The sequence below is a fragment of the Sapajus apella genome, unplaced genomic scaffold, assembly GCF_009761245.1.
Source record: "Sapajus apella isolate SASKATOON/1434 unplaced genomic scaffold, GSC_monkey_1.0 scaffold25, whole genome shotgun sequence".
Lineage (NCBI taxonomy): Eukaryota > Metazoa > Chordata > Mammalia > Primates > Cebidae > Sapajus > Sapajus apella.
In genome coordinates, this window is record NW_022436965.1 from 18,840,562 (window position 1) to 18,862,636 (window position 22,075).

At 37.1% G+C, this 22,075-nt stretch overlaps 1 protein-coding gene across 1 annotated transcript in view; it reads right to left on the reverse strand.

Moving 5' to 3' along the window:
* Positions 1-22,075, reverse strand: part of MROH9 (maestro heat like repeat family member 9) — a 101,677-nt gene that overhangs the window by 54,170 nt on the left and 25,432 nt on the right. Inside the window, exons 7-14 of the mRNA XM_032291119.1 lie at positions 21,675-21,810; positions 15,795-15,907; positions 12,599-12,748; positions 9,323-9,477; positions 7,026-7,191; positions 4,540-4,682; positions 3,344-3,481; positions 1,752-1,872 (exon numbers count right to left, since the gene is read on the reverse strand). Coding sequence (XP_032147010.1) covers positions 1,752-1,872; positions 3,344-3,481; positions 4,540-4,682; positions 7,026-7,191; positions 9,323-9,477; positions 12,599-12,748; positions 15,795-15,907; positions 21,675-21,810 — 1,122 coding nt within the window. The remainder of the gene's footprint in view (positions 1-1,751; positions 1,873-3,343; positions 3,482-4,539; positions 4,683-7,025; positions 7,192-9,322; positions 9,478-12,598; positions 12,749-15,794; positions 15,908-21,674; positions 21,811-22,075) is intronic.

Below are 22,075 nucleotides of genomic sequence, written 5' to 3' on the forward strand. Positions count from 1 at the left end.
TCACTAATGATCAAGGAAATGAAAATCAAAACTATAATGCAATATCACCTAACTCCAGCAACAATGGCCATAATAAAAAAAAATCAGTCAAAAAACAGTAGATGTTGGTGTGGGTGGGGTGATCAGGGAACATTTCTACACTGCTAGTGGGAATGTGAGCTAGTACAGCCACTATGGAAAACAGTGTGGAGATTCCTTAAGGAAGTAAAAGTAGAAATACCATTTGATACAGCAGTCTCACTACCGGATATCTACCCAGAGGAAAAGAGGACATTATTCAAAAAAGAAACTTACACACACATGTTTATAGCAACACAATTCACAATTGCAAAATTGTGGACCAACCCTTTTAAATGCTGATCAGTTAATGAGTGGATAAAGAAACTGGTGTGTGTGTATGTATGTGTATATATATGTGTGTGTGTGTGTGTGTGTGTGTGTGTGTGTATGTGTGTGTGTGTATATATATGTGTGTGTGTGTGTGTGTGTGTGTATGTATATATATAATGTGATGGAATACTACTCAGTCACACAAAGGAATAAACTAACAGAATTTGCAGTGACCTAGATGAGACTGGAAACTATTATTCTAAGTGAAGTAACTCAGGAATGGAAAACCAAACATTGTATGTTCTCACTGATGTGTGGGAGCTAAGCTATGAGAATGCAAAGGCATAAGAATGACACAATAGACTGGGGAATTGGGGGGAAGAGTGGGAGAGAGCCGAAAGGTAAAAGACTACAAATATTGTGCAGTGTATGCTGCTCGGGTGATGGGTGCAGTAAAATGTCACAATCTCCACAAAAGAACTTATTCATGTAACCAAATACCATCGGTACCCCAATAACTTACGGAAAAAAAAAGAAACTCACCTATATACAGTCAACTAAACATTCATTTAAAAAAAAGCCAAGAATAGACACTGAACAAAGAATAGTCAATTCAATAAAAATAATGGGTTACACAGTAAAATTAATGAGAGGTGAAAATGGACTAAGCACATTTGAAATCATTGATGACTACTGCCATGTTCGGTTAAATTCATTTATGTATACTTTTGAAAGCTTTAGAAGTAGATGGTATGGTATAAGAGTATGCTTTTTATAATTTAGCTGTTTTACTATGGTGTTTGAAATCATCTCAAATTTTGAAAATACTGGGCACTACACCTTATGTAACACATGTGTATTATTATTTTTATGAAAAATTAGATTTGACTCTGATAATTTCAAGTTATAAAGCCTTTATGTTTTGTAATCAAAATCAATTTGCTTGACTCCATTATAGTATTATAATACACGGCACAATATTCATATACAAAATAATATGGTTCCACATCTCCATTTTACTTAGTTATCCAGCCAGTTCCTTTTCTCCCATAGATGGTCAGAAGTACCACCTAGATCCCAGATGTTATCTACCATCCTTATTAAACCCAATTATCCCTTGATATACTTTAACAATCATACAGAAATATATAAACTGGTACTAAAAAAATAGTGTTTGTGCAAATCCACACCCCTAGAAACAGATTAAAACCAACTGCTGGATAAAACTGAAGGGACAATGCTTCTATAATCCAGATATAACTCCACACCTCTCCCCACCCAACTTCAGATATTGTTCATGATCTTAAGTATTGGTGAGAACCAATATTCAGAGGGAGACATATAAGAAACTGGAATTTTGATTTAAATTTGGGTAAGGAAAGGAAATGAGAACACAGCTGTTCACAGTCTATAAAACTCACTTCAGTGAGGAATATTACTATGATGAGATTGTCTTCCGACCTTCTAGGACCTTCTACTGAGAGCTTATAGAGATAATGCAGTGTCTCTGGAAACTGTGGAAAGTTACAGCCACTGAGAGTTCTGTAAAAGAGAATAAGGCAAAGGAGAAAGCACTATGCTAATAGTGGTAAAGAGAGAATCATTATTCTAATATCTTGTACCTCCCAGATAAAAAGAAAGATATTTTTTAATATTCCCTAAATAAGTTGTAGTCCCACAGTGAATTCTACACATACTCTGCAGAATTATATATAATTGAATCCCTTTCAGCATCTTTCCTTAATGTCACTTCTCTTTCTTGTCTCTCCCATCCTTTGCCACAGAACAGAATACCCTATTTTAGTACAAGCTCCCATCAATTCTTCACTAAAAGGAGAGGAAATAAAAATCTACTGCTCAGTCCAAGATGGCTGGATGCAGGTCATCTTTGTAGTTTTGGACCAAGCTCTTTCTTTGAATGATATAACGCTGATGAGGGTTTGGGACTGTCCTGGATTACTCAGGAAAAGAGGTGATGAGCTCTGATTTACTATGCTGTTCTCCAGAACACACTCGGATGGTGGCCAGCCTCATGCTTGTCCTGATATAGTGGCCTGGATCAGATTAGTGAGGGCAGAATTACGAAGGATAACATGACAAAGTTTCCATTTTAAGATTCCCAGCTGGTCTTCCAAACCAGTGCTTATGAAACTGCAATGTGATAACAAATGACCCTGGAGATATTGCTAAAATACAGATTCTGATTCAGTAGGTCTGGGGTGGGCCATGAGATTCTGAATTTTTAACTCTCTCAGGTGACGCTGTTGCTGCTTATCTGTGGACCACGCTTTGAGTAAGAAGATCCAGAGTTACTTCTTAGATATCCTTAGAGTGACACTCAACTTGTGACAACTTGTAGGGTGCAGATGTACTACACTTTAACACAGTATGTTGTTCCTAAAATCTATTTGCAAATGAGACTCTTTTATAAAAGCACCAAGGCCTCATAGACCACATAGAGAGTACTTTCTGGGTCAGGCACAACTTGAAATTGTCAAGAGCCTGAATTTTGATTCTTGATCAGAGAATCTGATCCCTACCATCAGAAACTTGCTGTTTACTAAAGGGCTAACTAGAAAAAAACCGTCTTCTATTATTCTTTTCCATGTTTATTTGGCTCATTGAATAGGTTTTTATTGGACCTCTTTCAAGTGGGAATACATCTGAAACTGATGCCTGCAGAGCAGGAATCAGCCAAAATCAGAGGGAAAAAAACAAACTCACCTCTAGTTTTCTGTATCTATAGAAAAAGAAACCTGTTCTGTGGAGGGAGGATCATTGGGCATCTGTATCATCAGTAAGAGGGCAAAATAAAAATAAGTAAATAAAAAAAGAAAAAAATTCTCAAAACACTTCAAAATAATTGAAGAAGTAGAAATCAAATAGCAACTTAGATCGTTAAGAGAGATTTGGAATTGGAGTAGATGCCTATTTTGTTCCTCCATAGCTTACTTGAAGGAAGTTGGAGAAGGTGGGATAAAGAAAAGAATCCTACAGAGCCCCCAGTTCTTACTTTGCCAGAAGGTAGACTCTATAACGGTGATACAGCTCTTCAGATAGATGGTTCCAGAAACTCTTTTTTGTTAGAGTGATATCCACCTCTTGTAGTCCAGAACAATTCAGCAGAGCTCTCAGGGCATCCTGGGCATATCTAAAGCCCCAAAAGAGAGTAGAGTCATCACGTGCTAATGATACTAAAAAAACTAAGTGCACATTACCTGCCTTTTCATTCCACGTTGGGCAGAATACAGGTTTTGAGAAAGGGGATGTCTCAAAGGAAAAAAAAATTGCTAAATGTCCTTCATCTTCCCTGATTAACAGTACATGGGATAGGGGATAAATTGAAATTGTGACACATAAAATCTAGCAATAATCTCAGAACAGCTTATTTGTTTATTATTAATAGCTCATTTGCCAGAGATGAATTTGAAAGAGATGTTCAATGATGCAGTGACTTGCTAAAGGTGTCCATTTTCTTCTATGGGTGTCTTAAATGAATAGGATATATTCTCATCCAGTTGGGATGCTTTGGTGTATATCTTCTTAGAGAATAGGTAGTAGATTATATACCTTAATAGAACTGATTGTGTTTTATAACTCTGCCTGGCTTAAAATCCACACTAGACAAGGGAAAATAGTAGACATTTGGGTTGAGATTTCCCTGTTGGGTAGCAAAATCAACTGTACTCTCTTGGACAAAAGGGAATTGCTAAACTTCTATGTGGACAGACAACTTCATGTAGTTATAAACTCATATATTACACCTCCAACCACAAATTAACTTTACAGTTCACAAAGTACATGTGAGCACATCGTTTTTTTCTTATATGTAGAATAACCCTAGAGGTTCCAGCAAAAAGTAGGTAGATGGCAGAGCAAAAATGTATCTGGTTTTGGATGTAATGCTGTGCCCTCGTTTCTGTGGTAACCTCTTACTGATCTGATAGGGAAAGTGGTAGGAATCAACAGAGTTCTGTGGTCATGGCTCTTATATGCTACACATGCTCATGGAAGGTGAGCTAACTTCTAGGTACCGGGCTGGTTCCTTTTCTGAAGGAATTCTACTATTCAGAGGAGAGAAAACTGTAATAAATGAACACACTGCACATGGGACTGTAAAGAATCCCATATGAACCTCCAACGGGGTAGAAGTATTGACAGCTGGATGCTTATCTCTTACATAATCTGAAATAACCAGCATTATCTCACAAAGTCCTGTCCGTGAGCATCAGGCTCAGCTCACTGCTGTAGGAGACTTGGAACATAAGGGCCATCAAGAGCTGGGGGAAAAACTGGGCCACCGCTTTCTTGTAGGAACCAAGAGGCAGAAAGGTGCATAGGGCCTGGGATGCCTATAAGGGAAAGAAATAGAAGGTAGAAATGTAAACAGTTTTTCTCTAAACCCAGTCAACCTTACTGAGGGGAGCAATGGAGTGACTCTGCAACCCCTCCTTCAGCCTCCTTGAAGAAAACCTAAAGCATATATAGGTACCCATTCATTCATTAACAGCTGCTATATCAGTTGTGAGCCAGGAACTGTGCCAAGCATACCACGGTAAGGGAATCTCAAGGCACTATACAAACACCCTGGCTGCCAAACCAGTGAGAAAACATGTCAGAAAACTTCATAGGTCATTTTATACAATAAATTAGGCAATAATATCATACATATTTTTACAAACATAAACACTTAGGTATACTAACAACAGTCATATGGGTAACAGTTTTGAGCAGACAAACCATATTCATAAAGAAATAGCTTATATAACTGTGGTCATCTGAAATCCCTTGGTGGACAATATAAGTCTTTTGACAAGACAGACCAATGGATCACCACCATATACGCTGTTGTCCAAAGAGCTGAGATCTCAATAAATTTTATCTTTCTTGAAGAAAGCAAATATATAACAATACATCTCATTTATTGAGGAAGTTTCAACATTTTTATACACAAGTGCAATGCTTAAACACAAAGTCAATGTTGTGACAACGCATCTTCATGGAGACAAATTTGCAAAAAAATGCATAAAAAGAATTAGAACCCTCTAAAAGTTTTTACACAATTTATGTCTCTGGTATTGGAAATGAAATATGTAGCATAACAAATTAGAAGCAATAATGCTGACAACTTAAAATAATGAGAGAAATACATTAAAAAGAAAGTAGAAAACAATCTAAAAAGAAAATTCAACATATAAAAAAACAATAGGGATAAATTATGGGCAATTGCATAGAGGTGGTCCATTAGACCTGGTCAGCTTTTATGATCACTAATTATATTTAGAAGTCCTTCATTGTGATGAATGGCTGTTATTTTTCCTTTTTCTTTTAGGGCATGGCTCTCCCTGGAGAATATGTTTACATTCATTTTATATGTGATGCTACTTTTTTTGAAATTCTTTTACGATTTGACATATACTAACTTGAGCATTTCCTATTACATTTTCCCATCTTCTGTACTATGCTTTTATGTTGTTTTGGCATGCAGAAATCTATTTCATGTGTACTCATAGAAAGACCACAGATTTGGAGGAAGCAATACTGGTGATTGAACAGCAACACCATTCCATAATTGTCTTCTTCTCCTACTGTACACATAATTAGACCAGTCAGTAACTTGTCTGGCTTCTTCAAGGCAAATATGGCTTTAATTTATCAAAATCTCCTGGAATTTCATCAGCTGCAAGGAATGCCAATGCAAATAAATGGCATATTTTACAACTAAAATTTTCATCATTGCCATATTGCCTGGCTAATCCGCTCATCTGAATTTTCCTAGAAATGCTTTGGACTGAATGGAAAAAGCAAACATTATTTGTGACAACTTAAAATTCACTTGTAGAAGTCTTGATTGTACCTGATTCCGAATCCATCATTACCGTTTGGGGATTCAATCAGATGATAGAAATTTTAGACTTTTAGAATTTTGATCTTTTAGATTTTCAATATTCAGGATTATGGTGTTCAGGATTTTGCCTTTAGGGATTGTAACTGGCATTGTAAAAATACATATTCCAACATATCACATTTGTGAAGCAATGCCAACTTTATACTACTCTGACTCTGTAAGACCTTAGTTTACATTTTGGTTTTCAGGAGATATAAAATGATGGACACAAATGAGATTAGATCTTTCCCTGGCTACAAAAGCCTGTATGATCTAGCCACTGTCTGCTTCTTTCATATATCATCTCCTGTACTTTCATCTCAATTGCCCAATTCACTGATTGTTTGGCCTCCTTGTCTTCTCTAACATACTAAGTAAATGTCCATCAGTATGAGACTTTTCCCTTCTCTCAGTCTAGAACTCTCTAACTCAGATATATGTAAGGTTCATAACCTCACCTGATTCAGGTCTCTGATTAGATGCCACCTCAGCAGAGAGGCCTGCCCTGACCCACTTACCTAAACTTTGCCAGTCACTTTCTTTCTCCCACACCACTATATATGCCTTTTAAGGTTTATACCATCTGAATTACAACACGATTATTTGTTAATTATCTGTTTCTTACCAAAATGAAAGCTCCATGGTAGGGCACAGCACATAATAGACACTCAATAAATATGTGCTGCATGAATGGATGCATGAGAGGAGGACTGTGTTAAGGAAGTATGATTAAATCTGTGGGAAGATAGGGATTTTTAAAATGGGGAAGACAATACTGAGAATAAGAAACACTCATCATGTTATTTACCGCCAAAGGCATCACGTTGGTAGCATCAAGAGAGAAGCGTTTTCTTTCTGTTAGGCTGTCCTCCATTTCCCCAGGTTTTCCTTTCAGTATCAGTAAGATTGTCTTCAGTACGTGAGGGGCCGGGGTCGCCTCAGAGCCTGCCGCCTGCCACATCTGTATCAGAGTGCTGCAAACACAGCCCCACCCCATACAATGAGAATCATGTTTGTCGTGTCCTACTTGATAGAATAACAAGAATCAGGAAAAGAGTCTTGGTTTTACATCCTTAAATAGCAAAGACGCTGCAGACATGTCCAAAACAAACTGAGATTCCCATTTCCAAAGGATCTCACAAGCCTTTTATGCTGGAAAACAGAATTTCAGTAAGACCTATGGAAAATACCAGAGTCTGGTCTGCAAGTTCATTTCTACTGCTATTTAAATGTCTGTCTAGCTCACTGTCAAGAACTGATCAGCTTTCTGTACTCAATACTTCCTCTGCTCCTCTCGCTTCGTGACTTTGTTGGTCAAGGAATAATATAATATTTAAAAACTGGCATGGGACGACAAATTAATAAGTGGATTGATATAAAAATAAAAAATTAACCCCGACTAAAAAACCATATAAATGGTGAAAATTAAAAAAAAAAACAACAAAAAACTGAGCTCAGAAGAGTGAGCCATTTTGGCAAATGGCACACAATTAGTGACACAGATGCTGTTAAAAATCTTGGCTTCTCAACCTCCAGTCCCCTAGCTCCTTTCTCTGTATACTCAACACTCTTCAAGATTAGCCCTACTATTGCCCATCTTAAAAACTGCTATACACCTCTGCACTGATAAATTTCTGATATCTTGCCAGTTCTTGGTTCTGACACCTATTGCTCAGCCGTTCAGTTGAGGTTCATCATATGGGTGCCTGATCCCTTGGAATATGGACATACCCAGCTCTGTAGCACGTACTACCCACCTGCTCCTGCTTACAAGTCTCACTTTTAATCAGATGGACATCAGCTCTCAAATGCCGTGTCTCTTTGTCTTATCTCTTGTTCATACATTTTGGCTGAGCAAATCTTTCATGTATTCCTTTGGTTTAGTTTCACTCCAAATCCTGGCCTTTTCTACCTCAACGCCTACCTATAATTAGACCTGCTGGTAGCGACTTTGATTAAGTTCACCTAATTAATTGTGCCTGCTTTCTGTACTTCCTCAGCACATATTGCTTGTACCAGATTTATTGGCAATTTTTATCTTATATGCATGTGGATATATTCCCTCTCCTCAACAAAATGTTTGAGGGCCAGTAATGCCTTACACAAAGTGGGTGCTTAGTTCCTGGATGTTAGATTGTCTTATGAAGATATTTCTAGGAATTTTATAAATAGTAAAATACTTTGTGAGTTAAAGCTTCCTAAATAAATACAACCTTTCAGTCTGAAAAATGAAGTTATGTGATTTACTTAGACTTTTGTTGATCTCAATGACCTGTCACAGGAATTAATTCACATATCTATAGATAGAAAGAACTTTCCTCATTTTCTAGATGAGGAAATTTAACATCAGGGAGTTTTATCAAACTTGCATAACGTCACACAGAATGTAAGGATCAAGGTTGATGGAAACAGATTCATTTATTTCCAAAGACCTAGTCCTCTTCATAATAAAACTCCCTGCCTTTTACACTGTTCATAATTAAGAAGTACTACCTGATTTCTAGTATTTATGCAAACTGTAGAAATGGAGTGGTGTGATTTTTCTAAGCTCTTCTAATGTACCTGTTAGGTTCATATTGTCCTATAGGCTCACATTTGCACTTTTTCTTTTTAAACTTTTCTTGTGATTCAGAATCATAAATTTCAGATTAACAGTCAAAGGACACAGGATACCCAATTATAATGTTTGTTACTGCTGTGTAGAAATGTCTTATATTTGTCCTTCGTAAACAAGGAAAACACTACATGTACAAATTTATTTCCTCAACAGAAATGAGTAAATTCACAAATGGGAGTAAAAATCCATTATCACTTTGAGGAGAGTTTTGTTCCTCTGGGACATGCACCAGAACACAATTTAATGCCTCAGATAAATAACAGTGACATTGATCATTTCTTGTGGGCCTACTGTGTTTTAGGTATTATACAAAGATATGCATACTACATATGATCTTATTTAAGTCTTAAAATCATCCCACATAATGCAAAAATAGATTTTCTCTTTCAGAAAAAAGAAACCAGGCCTGACTATGGTAGATTAAGAGTTGAGCCCAGGTCCATGTGAACAAGCCCTCCTGGAAGAGTCAGAGGATTAAGGGGCCTTACTCATCTGCTGGAACTGGGTAGTCCATAAGTTGAAAGATGACCTTCTTGGGTGAAGTACGTGTCAACAAAGTGATAACCCCCAACATATCACACTTCATGTTGTGAAAACTGTTTTCACACAATTGCTTATAAATAGCATCCACGATCTTAGACACCTGTAAGAGAAATTCAACAGGTAAACAAGAGTCTCCTGTTCCATGGTCACCTCTAAACCAAGGCATATTTCTTGGACATAAGAATTTGCTTTTTCACAGAATTACCAAGGCAGCAACTAGCACACAAATAAGCACTAGTAGAAAGCATATTTATATTTGTGACTACACAATGCAAAATATTCATTTGGATGAAGACAAAATCTGTGCATTTATGGATAGCAGGAAAATGTCCATTTCCTTAAAAGTTTATTCTGGGAGGGTTGAATTCATTCTGTAAGAAATATAAGCTCAGTATAGGAAACATACATATAATTCAAGTACTTAAAGAAGAAAATCAAAACAATGGAACAGAATAACAATAGAACCACAGCATATACTTCAAAAAAACTTTTGTAAGTTAAAGATGATTTGAGTCCACATATTGAAGGGATGAACCATGTATCAGAGGAATGACCCAGAATGGTAAACACTAGGCTATAGTCTTGCAAACTCTACTCATAAGTCCCATGTTAATTTCATTTTTCCTCCTCTTTTTACTCATTAAGGAACAAGGAGAGTTCTAGCTGGATCTCAGATTTGTCTCAAATCAGTGGCTGTGTATCAATATCAAATTTAATCCACTCAGATCATCTCACGTCTAATTTTGAAAGTAATCCTTTGCATTTTTTTCTTCTTAAATATTTCTTGTGATTCTAGATCATAAATTTTAGTCTAACAGAGATTATAAGCTGAAAAATTAGTTAATGCAAATTTACATTGCCTTGCAGTTACACCACATACAATTCAGTTATCTGTACAACTTTTTATGGCAAACGAAAAATAAAATATTAAAAAGTGCAGGGTGCTTTTCCAACTACATAGGCTCCAAGGTGAGCAAGAAATGAGAGACATTAAACTACACTTTTCTAAAGACCTTTCAACTATAGGATTTAGAGCTTCTTGCAGTTGTCCTCTTCCTAGTTTAAGTGCAGATACCTCTAAAGCAAGCCAGCTATGTCACTGGGTGCTTAATTATAGAAATTTGTGCTGATTTATGTTCAGTTATATTAATGATAGTCTGTTTCAATTTTTGATGAATATTTGATGTGTTAGGATTATTTAGAGATTATAAGCCCATATACTATAAATGCAATTTAGAGGATTTTAAGGGATATTTTTAGCCTTATAACTCATTTTGGAACCTAACCCTGTGTAAGACAAGAATCCAGTGTGTTCATTATTCCAGTTGCTTGTGGGAGCTGGGGTGGGGTCATAAATTGAGGAGCCTATTTTGTTCAAATTTTCTGTGGTTAGTGATTCCACTGTAGCAGAGGCTAGTTTTACACATCTAGTTTTCTGCTTTGTCTCTCTTCTTCTCTAGGGACTTGGTAAGGTTTCATTTCACCTTCCTTTGAGTGCTCTTTCCCACTTCACTAGAGGAGAACTCGATTTTTTAAGATGACCGTTGCCCTCCACCTCTCCCTGTGATGTGTTTGCACTACAGAATGCTCCCATCTGCAGTAGCATTGCGAGTTCTATATAAAGCATCACCTCCCCTTTCCTGCTCTATGAATTTGAGTAAGACCTCTCAGTTTATTTTCAGTCACCTTGCACTCCTGTGTCAGAAGAGGGAACTGGAGTTTCATTCCTCGTCACCATCAGTGCTGGTTTCATGGGCCTGTGACCTACATGTTTGCACAGGGCTCCACGCTGAGAAGATACGCTTACTTTGTTTAAAGCTCTTCCACTATCATCTTTAACTTTTAAATAATTTTATCTTTGTGATTGTATTTTGTAAATCAAGTCCCATGGGACAATGGAGCAGAGGAGATACAATATGTGAGTCTGCCATTGTTCCTGTGGTCCCATACACATGTAGTGTTCACAAAATTCCAGGGGACCCATAATGTGAAACTCAGTGGAAAAACAAGATAAACATCATATTGAAACTTTAACCTACTTAAAAAATTCCTACTTAGTCTGAAAATGACATAGAAGGAAACAGAGAGGGTAGCCCATAAATTATTTTCCTTTCAGGTTTTCCTTACCCATCAATAAGCTGAAGGAAGAGAATGTTGGTAGGATATGTAAATGACAAAAAGTGAAATTTTTAAAGTTGAGCTAGTTTTGTGTAGTGTTTCTGCCTTTTTGAAAAGAATGTAATATGTATGCATGTGTGAGCTTGAAACACAAATGGCATTATTTTGGTGATTCTGCATATGAGCTAAATAATCCTATGTTTACATTTGTAACTGGCATTGCACAATATATGTATGGATAGCAAAATCTGTGCTCTTGACTAAAAACTGTTAATTGTTCTTTTTGCTTAAAAAGACATTAAGTAGCAAATAAAACCACTGTGAAGAATTGAGAGAGAGAGACTGGGGGGGAAAGGCAAATACTGCATGTGCTTATACATTTAGTAACAACATTTCCCATGTTGTGAGAAGCAGTCCCAGATTTCATTCTGCACAGAACCCCATAAATTATATAGCCAGCTCTATGGCAAGCTGAGGGTCTTTGAAATCTCTCCTTAAGGGATACACAGAGGATTTCAATTACAGCTATACTATTTTATTACTATTAATGTATTTCTTTAAAAATTCTAAAGCAAATATGGCAGGGTACTATGATTTAAAATGATTGGTGGACAAGCATTCATTACTTACTCTCTAAAATTGTTTGTATGCTTGGACTATTTCACACAAACAATTCTCAGGCCAGGTGTGGTGACTCATGCCTGTAACCCTAGTGCTTTGGGAGGCTAGGGTGGGAGGATTGCTTGAGCCCAGGAGTTTGACACCAGCCTGGGCAACACAGCAAGACCTCCATCTCTACAAATTTTTTTTAATTAGCTGGGTGTGATGGTACACACCTGTAGGTCCTAGCTGCTTAGGAGGCTTAGGTTGGAGGGTTGCTTAAGCCCAGGAGTTCGGGGCTTCAGTGAGCCACGGTTTCACCACTGAACTCCAGTCTGAGCCACAGAGCAAGTAAACTTAAAAGAAACCCCAAAAGCCTTATTCTATTGAAGTAATATAATGAACAATGACAAGAAGTACATAAGAAGTAGATATGTAAGAAAAGCAAAAATGTACATTAGAAAGTAAACCCTGTGCTCTCCTGCTTATGTCAAGTATCTTACCATGGTGACCTTGTGAGAATGAAATGTCAGAGTCAGTGTCAGTATGGATGCTGCCTCAGATGCGATTTTATCGTCAGGTGAAGAGAGTTTCATCAGGAGACTCCGCACAAAGTCTGTCAGCAAGGAAGGCAGTAAGGTTTGTCCTACTGTCTGCAACCAAAAAGGAGAGTCATGACGTCAGTCCCTATACCAACATAAGACAGCTAAACTCAGACTTGGTGGGGGACATTCAGGAGCCAGGACTTCCGTGGGCCATATGCATCTTGTTGGAGGCTCCTTCCTCTATGAAAAATATTAAAAATTATATTTTACAACAATGTTGGTACAAAAATGACTGCAATCCAAGTGAAATTACATTTATTTTTTTCTTCTGATTTTAAAGCAATTCAGCTGTTCAAATATTATCATGAATTTCTTCAGTTTTGAAAATGAGTTTGATTAGAAACAAGTATGAAGAAAGCAGACGATGCAGGAGGCGACAGGGTGAGAAAGTCGAGGGAACTCAAAGGCATGGATGTTCCTCTTTCACAGAAAAGGATCAGGAAGCAGAAAGAAATAAAAGACCTTTGTGTCCATGATTGAGGTGTAAGAACTACAATTCAAACAATCCCTTTTCAAAGTTAGAGGACTATCCATAGATTGTAAAATTGGAACAAAATCACATTGATTATAGATTTCTCAAAGAAAGATAAGTGAGCCAAATTTTATTTTTTTGCCTTTATGTGGAAAAAAAAGTCATTTTCCCAAGTACAGAGGATACCCAATCTAATCAATAAAAGTTTTCCTGTACCCGCTTTAAAGGGACAGAGTATTGCTGTTTTGGTCATGAGGCAGGACTAAGGTCTGCGTGAGAAATGATGATCACTAGCTCCTCTCCCACTAGGCAGACGGGTGATGGATGGGAATCTTGGAAAGCTATGGAAGAAGATTAGAGGAGGGTAACCAAGGCTTGGTAAGGTAGACTGAATATCATAGTTTGCCCTACTTTAAGAAAGCCAGATTTAATTATATCACACTGGATTTTTAAAAAATATTGGGAGGCAGAATACTCTGTTTTGAATATTTGCTTACTCAACAAAAAAATTTACTTTAGTATCTATCTAAAAATTTGTAGAAGAGGCAATTCCCAGTGAAATTTAGAGCTAGTGTTAGAAGTTTCTGTCATGTACAGGTGAAGATGTGATGGTAGGTTACATAAAATTATAGGTTTGCTTTGTAAAATATGATCTACATATAACTCTCCAGAAATATACCAATCACACAGGATCAGCTGGACTCTTTAGAGGTCATTTTTATCTCTTCCTGCTTCTTACCACTATACCATTTGTTATATGTTCTAGATACCACTCACTTGAATGTTTGCATAATATACTATTAAGAGTCCACAGATTTTCATTTATTCCTCTATGTTTGGCATATGCTTTGATAAATCTGTGAAGAAACTCTTCTCACAAACAGTGGTATCATTTTGAGTTATTTCTTTCTATAAATTCCCATGAGTAAGAATTTAAAAGGAGCAAAAGCCTCATTATATTGAAGTGGTTATATTACCCTACTAGTTTATTTGGTATGAACATATATAAATATATATATTTTTAGTTAATGACACTTTTGTGGCTCTCTGTGAATCCTTTGCAAGACAATGTCCTCTGTTACAACTGACCACTCTATAAAAAAAGAGTGCTATCATTTGGGAATTGTTTTTTTTTGTTGTTGTTGTTTTTCAGTCCAACCCTCCCGTTTAATGGTGCATTGCTTCCAGCTTCCTTGGCTAGCAACCTTGCTGCTTCTACTCCTGTTTGCATGCTTTGAACTTTATCTTTGGTGATGGTCCTTTTGGTCTTGTTGCTATAACCTTGTATCCTCTCAATTTACGGGTTCCATCTACTTCTGGAAGTCCCACCTCTGGGTTTTCCAGCTACTGCTCCTGCATGTAGTGCTGGGCTTGCTTTGGTCTCACAATTGGGAAATGAATAACAGGTCATGAACACAAGGACCCAGGGTGCCTCCCCCAAGCCCAAGGACTTTTAAACCTGATGGACGTTAAACTCAGATGAGCAAGGACACCAACCTAGAGGTTGTGATAAATCTCATGAACAGCTTGGAAGAGGCCCCGCAGACTGCTGGTTCTAGGTTCACTAGCCCAGTCATGGTACTCAGAATTTTAATTCCAGGACACTGGGGTGGAGGATGGAAGGATGAGGGAAGATTTGCTAGTAAACAAACAGATGCTTGGTTTCTTTATGTAAATGAATGTAGTCAACCAGGCTTGAGATTTTTGAGGGGAGGTGGGAAAGAATAACTTTTGATTTTGGAAAGATGTACCATTGGGCTTCTACATATTTAAGACATCTATGCAGTATTTTTGACCTTATCATGTTAGATGTATTGCTTCTGCATCTCCTCAGCCTCCCACAATTCTACCAAACTCAGCCATGGAAGAAGACACTGCTTTATACATGTAGTTTTAAGAGGAAATCCTAGATCTTCCCATCCCAAGAGATGAGCTAGCCTAAAGGGTTTCCCCAGAAGTTTTGCTAAACTGTTGGCTCAATGTGTGTGCCTGGAAGGTGCTGGACAGCCCAACCTGGCCTCAGTGCTGTATAACTTCTGGAGCTTATGGCTAAACTTATGTAGTTTGAAGAAGGTGAGGGAGTATATACAACTGTAGAGCCTCACGGTTCTCCCAACAGTTGAGACAGTGTAGAAACTACTTACTTGGTACTGAGGTTTATCATATAGGCTTTTTAAATTTTTATTTTTCATTTAATAGCTCTTCTAAACAAAATCAGAATAAATCACAGTGTCATTATGATGTTAGCAGAGTAAATTATGATAGTATTGGCAAGTCTGTTAACTGGTAAATTGTTAATTTTTCTAAATAAGCAGAAGTTCTCCATTTATAGTGAACTATTTGTTAGCCAAAGAAAAAGAAGTGTAACTAGGAAATACCTCATTTGCTTTCTATAAGGATTAATACAAATTAGTATATTTGGTAATACTAGGCATAATTATTACTATATAATAGAGATGAAAATCAGAAAACTAAATGGTCTCTAATCATTTATGTTTTACCACACTGAGTTTAAAAGGAAATGAAAAAATACTAACAACATAAACTTTGTTGAAATAAATTGCTGCTAAGAATAATAATACATATAAACAAAGCCCCTGGAAAAAGTGGGGGCTAAGTTACCTGAGCAATTTCACGTTTGTTTTGTTGAAACTTCTTGGCAAGAACTTCTACATTAGAAGAAAGCAGGCCGCTATGACTTTTACTGTCTGTAGGGTTACTTTTTCCAATATCCGCTGTGTTAAGCAAAAGAATTTAAGGTTGTTATTTGATCACTGATTTCTTCTATGGCATTAGTATTTCCAGTTTTCTTTTCCTGCCCAGTTCTGGAGAGCTAAAGTTTTCTGATTATTTAACTCTCTGCTCATAGTTTAGTCTCACAAAATATTATGGCACTGACCCAGGATTCATAAAGCATTTAAGAGAGTCCATGTGAAATATGAATGAAGGACAAATACTTTTAAAAATAGACTGACAAGATAACAAATGCAGATAGACCATCAAACGCACAGTTCAGTATGCTGGAAAAGCTAATGCCAAGCTGGAGGGTCTATTGGCAGGGAGAGAAGACTTGGAGGCATTTGAAAAAATGCTGAGGAGCAAACCGACAGAAGAGCAGAAGACCAAACACCGCATGTTCTCATTCATAGGCGGGTGTTGAACAATGAGAGCACATGGACACAGGGAGGGGAGCACTACACACTGGGGTCAGTTGGGGGGAAATAGGGGAGGGACGGTGAGGGGTGGGGAGTTGGGGAGAGATAGCAAGGGGAGAGATGCCAGATGTAGGTAATGGGGAGGAAGGCAGCAAATCACACTGCCACATGTATACCTTTGCAACAATCTTGCATATTCTTCACATGTACCCCAAAACCTAAAATGCAATAAAATAAATGGGGGGGGGGGGAAAGAAAAAATGCTGAGGAATAGTAGATCAGGGAAGCCAGAAGTGCTCAGCAAAAGCTTCAGGTGCAGATAACTTCAGTTCCAGAGAAAGTGAGTTTTAAATGATTTTGTTTTTTAAAAAATAGCTCTATAGAGATATAATTGTCATTTATTTATTTTATTTTGTTTTTTATCGTTTTTGAGATAGGATCTAACTCTGTCACCCAGGCTGGAGTGCAGTGGTGCAAACAGGGTTCACTGCAGCCTTGACCTGCTCGCTTAAGTGATCTTTTCACCTCAGTCTCCCCAGTAGCTAGGATTGCAGGCACATGCCACAATGCCAAGCTAATTAAAATATTTCATAGAGATTGGGTCACACTATGTTGCCCAGGCTCGTTTCCAAGTGATCTGCCCGCCCAGGCCTCCCAAAGTGCTGGAATTATAGGTATGCACCACTGTGCCCAACCCATATAACATTTATAAAGTGCACAACTTGTTAAGTTTTTGTATATCTATACACTCAATAAAACATTACCAGAGGAAAAAAATGAACATATCTATTGCCTCCAAAAGTTTCCTCATGCTCTTCTGTAACCCCTCACACCTACTCCCCATACCCATCCTCTGACTCCAAGGCAACTACTGATCCACGTCCTGTCATCTGCTCTCTGTCAAGTTGGTACTTTCTAATTTTATATAAGTGAATCATACTGTATACACTTTTTTTTTTTTGGTTTGGCTTCTTTCACTGAGCAAAACTATTGAGATTTATCCATGTTGTTGTACATATTAATAGTTTGTTCCTTTTTACCAGTGAATAATGTTATTCTATTATATGTACATACCCAAATCTCTTTATCTATTTGCCTATTAATGGACATTCAGGTTGTTTCTGGTTTGGGGCTATTACAAATAAGGGTGTTATGAACATTCATGTATCAGTAAGTGTTTGTATGAACAATTGCTTTCATTTCTCTCAAGTAAATATAAAGTTGTGGAATGCTGAGGTCCCTTTCTTTGCTGTCTCCAAGTTGCGAAGGGAACATAAACCTTGAGATCACTCCAAAGTTGTGGTGGGCATCCCAGAAGTGCCAAGCCATAATCTAAAGCCAACATGCAAGTGGGAGAGGAGCCAACACTTTCAGAGCACTGAGAAGGAGCACAGCTGCAACTGTAAGGAAATATAGGGGTGTCACGACTGAGCAAGAGTCTACCAACTGACCACTATGCCTAAGTGCCATCAACCAGATCACACCCTAAAGCTTCAACATCAAAAATACCTCACTAACATGCTCATGAAACCAAAGATGAGAGTCAGTTTCGAATACAGACCCTGCACAAGGCTCAGCCCTTGAAGACATCCAGTCTACTGACTATACTCAATCTACACTACAGTTAAAGGAATATCCTCATGCAGAGCTGAGAAAGAACCAGTAACTCAAATGGCTTGAGTGTCTTATGTCCTCAATATGACTGTAGTAGTTCTCAAACAAGGGTTCTTAACCAGGCTGAGTTAACTGAAATTACAGAAATAGAAATCAGAATATGGATAGAAATGAAGATCATTGAGATTCAGGAGAATAGCAAAACCCAAGGAAACTAAGAATCACAATAAAATGATACAGGAGCTGACAGATGAAATAGCCAGTATAAAAAACCTAACTGGCGTGATAGAGCTGAAAAACACACTACAAGGATTTCACAATACAAATGCAAGTATTAACAGCAGAATAGACCAAGCTAAGGAAAAAATATTGAAACTTGAAGACTGGCTCTCTGAATTAAGATAGAGTGAAAAAAAGGAAACAACATGTAAAGGAAAGAACAAAACCATTGAGAAATACAAGATTATGTAAAGAGGCCAAATCTATGTGTCATTGCCATTCCTCCAATAGATGGAGATAAAGAAAACAACTTAGAAAACATTTCAGGATATTGTCCATGAAAACTTCCCCAACCTTGCTAGAGAGGTCCACAGTCAAATTCAGAAATACAGAGAACCCCTGCATAGGTCTACACTAGAAGATCATCCCCAAGACACATAACTGTCAGATTCTCCAATGTCAAAATGAAAGAAAAAAAAATGTTAAAGGCACCCAGAAAGAAAGGGTGATCACCTACAAAGGGAAGCCCATCAGACTAACAGCAGAAACCCTGAAAGGCAGAAGAGACTAGGGGCCTGTAATCAACATTCTTTTTTTTTTTTTTTAATTTTATTTAAGGCAAATTTTTTTTTTTGTCTTAGGTTGAAGTGCAGTGGTGTGATCTTGTCTTGCTGCACCCTCTGCTTCCTGGGCTTAAGCAATTATTTTTGCCTCAGCCTCCTGAGTAGGTGGAATTATAGGCATGTATCATCCTGCCTGGCTAATTTTTGTATATTTGGTAAAGATGAGGTTTCTCCATGTTGGCCAGACTAGTCTTGAACTCCTGGCCTCAACTTAGCCCACCACCTCAGCCTCCCAAAGTGCTGGGATTACAGGTATGAGCCTCTGTGCTTGGCCTAAACATTCTTAAAGAAAATAAACTTCAACCAAAAATTTTATATCTGGCCCAACTAAGCTTCCTAAGCAAAAGAGAAATAAGACCCTTTTTAGACAAGCAAATGCCAAAGGAATTTGTTACCACTGATCTGCCTGATAAGAGCTCCTCAAAAGAGCACTAAATATGGAAAGGAAAGACCAGTACCAGCCACAGCAAAAACACACTGAAGTATGCAGATCAGTAATACTATAAAGCAATTACACAAACAAGTCTGCATAATTAGCCAGCTAACATCATAATGATAGGATTAAATCCATGAATGTCAATATTAACCTTGAAGATAAATGGGCTAAATGCTTCAATTAAAACACTCAGAGTAGCAAGCTTAATAAAGAACCAAGACCCAATGATATGCTATGTTCAAGAGACCCATATCACATGCAATGACACTCATAGGCTCAAAATAATGAGATAGAGAAAACTCTACCAAGCAAATGGAAAACAAAAGAAAGCAGGGGTTGCAATCCTAATTTTGGGCAAAACAGACTTTAAGCCAACAAAGATCAAAAAAGACAAAGAAGAGCATTTACATAAATGGTAAAGGATTCAATTTGATGAGAAGACCTAACCACCCTAAATATATATGCACCCAACACAGAAGCACTTAGATTCATACAGGAAGTTCTTAGAGATCTTCAAAGAAACTTAGACTCTCACACAATAATAGAGATTTCAACATATCCCACAATAATAATGGGAGCCTTAAACATCCCACTGACTGTATTAGACAGATTATTGAGGCAAAAAAGGCCATTATCTTGAGTGAAATAACTCAAAACAGAAAGTCAAATACCATAGGTTCTCACTTATAAGTGGGAACTACATAATGTGTACACATGGGCATAGAGAGCAGATTAGTAGATATTAGAGACTCATAAAAGTGAGAAGGTGAAAGGGAGTGAGAGATGAGAAAGTACCTAATTGGTAAAATGTACTTTATTTAGGTGATGGTTACTACTCAATATATCCATATAACAAATCAGCATTTGCACTCCCTAAATCTATTAAAAAAACAATTATGTCTCCTTAATTAATTGATTTCCTTTATCATTATGAAATGACTTTCTTTTTCCCTGGAAGAAGAATCCTTTTCTCTAAAATGTATCTTTTTATGATAATATAATACAGCAATTTCAATTTTCTTTTTTATTATTAACATGTTGTTTCATTTTCTAACTTTTAACACTTAAATTCGTTTGTGTTTTATATTTAAAGTGAGTTTCTTATAGGCAGCATATAGTTGAGGCTTGCTTTTTATTCAGTCTGACAATCTCTGCCTCTTCACTTGGCGTATTTAGAACATTTACATTTATTATCACTGGGTTTAAAATTTTTCTTATTTGTTTTCTATTTTTCTTGTTTTTTTCTATTCTTTTTTACCTTATTTTGAATTGTTTTCTATGATTCCATTTTATCTTCATTTTGGCTTATTATATATAACTCTTTGCTATATTATATTAGTGGTGGCTTTAGAGTTTAGATGATTCATCCTTATCACAGTTTACTTTCAAGTGCTATTTTATAACTTTGTGCATAGGAGGAGAATTTTAAAACACATTTACACATTTTTCTCATTTAAGTCTTTGTGTTCTTTTTCTTTTTTTATTGTACTTTAGGTTCTGGGGTACATGTGTAGATCATGCAGGATTGTTGCATAGGTACACACATGGCAAGATGGTTTGGTGCCTCCATCCACCTGTCAACTACATCTGGCCTTTCTCCCTATATTATCACTCCCCAACCTCCCCATCGCCCCCCTGTCCCTCTCTTGCCCCCCTGACAGACCCCAGTGTGTGATGCATCCCTCCCTGTGTCCCTGTGTTCTCATTGTTCAACACCCGCCTATGAGTGAGAACATGCTGTTTGATTTTCTGTTCTTGTGTCAGTTTGCTGAGAATGATGGTTTCCAGGTTCATTCATGTCCCTACAAAGGACACGAACTCATCATTTTTATGGCTGCATATTATTCCATGGTGTATATGTGCTACATTTTCTTTATTCAATCTATCAGTGATGGACATTTGGGTTGGTTCCAACTCTTTGCTATTATAAACAGTGCTGCAATATACAAATATTTTTAAGCTTTATTCTAAAATACAATTAAATTACTTGGAAATAGCTTAATACTTTCAGGTCTTGCTTTTATGCTTTGTTAGACAAACCATAACAACATTTATTTTAATCCTAGGCTGATTTTTCTCCACCATTGAAGCAATAATCTTCTGAGTAGTCTATCAGATGCTCAATTAGATGGAAAAAAATATCATTTTAAAGTCCCATTGGTAAACTCTCTCCTTCTTTTTCCTCCTGGACTCCACCCACCATTCCTTTCCCCACCATTAACACCCAAGAAATGTAAGCATGGTGCTTTATAAATCTTGAAGAACCAACCACACTATTACCAGAATTTCTTGACAATGCTAAAAACATTAAAAGACACATTTTAGAAAGTAGAGCTATGACTCTTAGGGCAGGATTTAGAAATTTACAAAGATAGAGCCTTCCCAGGACCCATAAATTGAATAATGAGGAACATATTCTTAGTAATCCTGAGAAAATATGGTGAACCATTCTTACCATGCTGACATTTTGCAATGTCAAAGAGGTGACACATTCCCAAAGATGCTTGTTGTGCAATCAAGGAATCATCATGGGAACACAAAAGAGACAGCTCTGCTGCCAGGACACCCAAACATGGAGCATCAACACTTGTCTAATGGAGAAACAAAGGAGAACATGCATTTGCTATGCATAGCCAACATGAAATGTCTGCATGCATCTGATCCTGTTGTTATAAATCAGACTAAGATTTTAAGATAAGCTGCAGAATTTACAATATCTGTAATCAAATCCTGGCTCTGTTAGAGACTTTCAATTTCCTCATTATGACAGGATGATAATAAATTCCACTTTTTAACTGTTATTTTGAAAAGTAAGGGGTAACAGTGATGACAAGAAGAAAAATTCCTAGAAATGTA